Source organism: Antrostomus carolinensis, unplaced genomic scaffold, assembly GCF_000700745.2.
Source record: "Antrostomus carolinensis isolate BGI_N321 unplaced genomic scaffold, ASM70074v2 scaffold4607, whole genome shotgun sequence".
NCBI lineage: Eukaryota > Metazoa > Chordata > Aves > Caprimulgiformes > Caprimulgidae > Antrostomus > Antrostomus carolinensis.
Genome location: NW_010329342.1, coordinates 19,410 through 22,879, shown reverse-complemented (window position 1 = coordinate 22,879; position 3,470 = coordinate 19,410). Strand labels below are relative to the sequence as shown.

The following is a 3,470-nucleotide window of genomic DNA, read 5'->3' as shown; positions in this document are numbered from 1 at the left end:
AACTGTCCTTATCTATACAGGACATTGCCTGTTTCTGTCACTGCTTACAGTTTTATGCAAGTTTGTAATTACTTGTGGGATCATTGTAATAGTGGGGAGGCTACTCCTATCCTCCAGAGTTTACAAGAGGTGGAACAGAAGGCAGGAAAAAAGCTAAGCCTAGAGAAAGTAAAAAATGTTGGTTATGAAAATACGGTCATGCAGTTGCTTAAGCTGTTTTACAGTTTTGCAGTTTATGTTGTTTCTCAGTTATCTAAACTTTTTTTAAGGGCTAAGCCATGCTTTTCTGCTACTTACTGTTTGAAACAACTAATTTTATTCAAATCCTTACTGAATCTGTTGACATGGATGTGCATATTATCTCTTCCAGCCCTCATGATGTATTGGCTACACTGCTAAATAACTTGAAAGTACAGGAAAGGCAGAACAGAGTATGTACTACAGTGGCAATTGCTATTGTAGCTGAAACATGCTCACCTTTCACAGTGCTGCCTGCACTCATGAATGAATACAGAGTTCCAGAACTGAATGTCCAGAATGGTGTGTTAAAATCTCTTTCTTTCCTGTTTGAATATATTGGAGAGATGGGAAAAGATTACATTTATGCTGTTACACCATTGCTTGAAGATGCTTTAATGGACAGGTGAGTGCACTTCTTTTTATGGTACAGTTAACCATAGTCATATATTTTAAGTATGTAGCTGGGTCTTAACAATAGCAAATATGCATATTGTCCTCGTTTGCTGAAGATGTTAAGTGACCAGCATAATTTGGAAGCTATTATCTGCAAAAAATTCAGATTATATGCTCCTATTTTACTAATATGTTTGAAGATTAAAATGATACAAGCATCTTAAGTGTGAGTCAACACTACTTACATTCAAACTGCTTTTGATAATTTCTATTGTTAGTTCTTCTGCTGTGGAATTAGTGTGCAGTAATTTGTCAGTAATTTGTCCATCTCTTTTTAATTTACTGATTTTTTTATTACTTTGCCTCCTGCTGTTAGTAAATATGGGTTAAAAGTGTGTATTAGTGCTTTCAAAAAAGTGTTACTGAAAAGAAATAATTATGCTTGTCCAATCATGTTACTTCTAAGTATACATCATTAACAGACCATTGTTCTCTTTGCAGGGATCTTGTACACAGACAAACAGCCAGTGCAGTGGTACAGCATATGTCTCTTGGTGTCTATGGGTTTGGCTGTGAAGATTCTCTGAATCATTTGTTAAATTATGTATGGCCTAATGTGTTTGAAACCTCTCCTCACGTCATTCAGGCAGTTATGGGGGCTCTGGAGGGCCTCAGAGTTGCTATTGGTCCCTGCAGAATGTTGCAGTATTGTTTACAGGTATGTCCTTTTGTATGCTGAGATAGCAGAGGCAGAAATTATCAGTCAGGACTTCTTTCCAGGAGACAAAAAAAGTCATCTGAAGACGGTTTCCAGCAAGGGGAAACAGTGTCAATTTTCATCTCTTTAAAGCGTTCTTTAAACATGGCATTCTGTACCAAGGACTTCATTAACTGAGATAAACAGTGAACAGAGATTTTGGTGTAGTGATAGCTGATTACATAGAAGAACTTCCATAGAATTGGCTAAAATTGCCTAGCACTCAGACTTGTTAAATGGAAGCATCTCACAAATTTTGAGGACACTAACTAATGACTGGAGAATAAATTAATAGTGCAGGGGGTTATGAGAACAAGTAACAAATGAGATAAATAAATGAGAGGACAGACTTAATATTAATCAACTTTCTTTGGTTTTAGCTAAGAAAAACAGTAAAACATTTAAAACTGTGTAAGAGTGAAGCACAGAAAACAGTGCTTCGATCAGAGTTACACCACTACATCAACACTAGTCAGTTCAGCTCCTGTAAATGTGTACGTGATGGTAAAATCTGAAGGCTCCTTTTCTGTGTAGTTGCATGTAATGGTTCTTGCTGCATTTGCTATAGAATCTAAACTCACATAACAGGTGGGAAGCAAGGATGAATGCAATGCAGATCAATGTAGGGAAGATGTGACAGCATTTTACTAATCATTTGCAGATACAGAATTTCACTGTGGTGTTCTTTTTTATGTGGCAGGCTTTAGTATAAAGATACTAACATCACTAGGAAGGTGAAAGAAGTCTCTTGAACAGTGTATTTTTTTTGCAAATACTAATTGTATGTTTTTATTATATAGAACTGTTTTTTCTAGAGCTTTCACAGTCTGCTGGGTTTGGGTTTTTTTATTAAGTTTAGTAATAGTTTTTAATGTATTCCTATCTAGCTCTGCACAAATCATAATTAGCAAAGTCAAAGATAAGATTCAGTTCCAACCAAGTATGCTGCAACAGTTTTGATTTTCTTATTTTAAAAGAAGAATATAAAACTAGAAATACATTCAGTGGAATTTCTCCCTGCAGAAAAAAAAAGAAGAAAATCTGTCTCTAAATAATACTTTTTTACTACTTGCTAGTTTAGATAGTAAAAAAAAATTGTGAATGACACATTTAGTGTACCTTCTCTGTTGTAAGTGGTGGAAGTTACTGTAATTGCTCTTTTAAATGCTTATTGTGCAAAAGCTGTTTATATTCAATAACAGACATTTAGACTTTAAGCTTTTAATAAATTTTGTTCCATTCTCTTTTCTAGGGTTTGTTTCACCCTGCCAGGAAAGTCAGAGACGTTTATTGGAAGATCTATAATTCAATCTACATCGGCTCACAGGATGCTCTGATAGCACATTATCCAAGAATCTATAACGATGAAAAGAACACCTATATTCGTTATGAACTTGATTACATCTTATAATCTTCTTGTTCAGTTGTTTGTGTTTAATGCACAGCTGTTCTTCAATTAAACGCTTCAGATTTGATGTAAAATTTTAAAATATTGGAGATTGGTATAGAGCTGGTCAGAGGCAGAGCTAGGAATCCAGTAGCATGATTTTTTAAGTATGTCCTTGTTTTTTGATGTTAAACAGTTAAAGCCAGTAGTGACCAAGAAAACAGTGATTACAATGTACTGGAGGGATTTAATTTTGGATTCATCTTTATGAAGATTTAGATTTCATTCCTTGTGTTTAAAGGGGAAGTTTATTTGAGAAATAAACGTTTGTGTATAAAAACTAATTTGTGTGTGGTTTTTGGACAGTGGGGCTTGTAAAATTAGTCCCTCTGTATTAAGTGTTTGTTCATGTAATAAATAGGTGGCATAAAACATTTTAACTCTTTTGTCATCCCCTAGCTTTTGAATAAATAAGAAAAATGTACAAACTGTAGTTAATGTGTGTATCTTTGTTATGCAATAATGGAGCTGTAGTGTGGCTGATGGTTGTAGTAGTGGCAGTTTGTTTTCATGGAAAAAGTAGTTAATTGCTTGTTGTTATTGCTTCATCCGCAGTGTCCTGGTTGTGGGGTTGGATTAGCTTGTTAAATTTCAGAAGTTAAGCAGTTTATTGTAAATAAGATGTGTAAAACC

General features: G+C 34.7%; 1 protein-coding gene across 1 annotated transcript in view; it reads left to right on the top strand.

Annotated features, from left to right (window-relative positions):
* The window catches only part of SF3B1 (splicing factor 3b subunit 1), a gene marked incomplete at its 5' end in the record, with an annotated part of 17,093 nt that extends 13,823 nt beyond the window's left edge, over positions 1-3,270 (top strand). Inside the window, 3 exons of the mRNA XM_010172513.1 lie at positions 371-643; positions 1,135-1,351; positions 2,643-3,270. Of these exons, the coding sequence (XP_010170815.1) occupies positions 371-643; positions 1,135-1,351; positions 2,643-2,801 (649 nt within the window). The remainder of the gene's footprint in view (positions 1-370; positions 644-1,134; positions 1,352-2,642) is intronic.
* Positions 3,271-3,470: the final 200 nt, after the last annotated feature.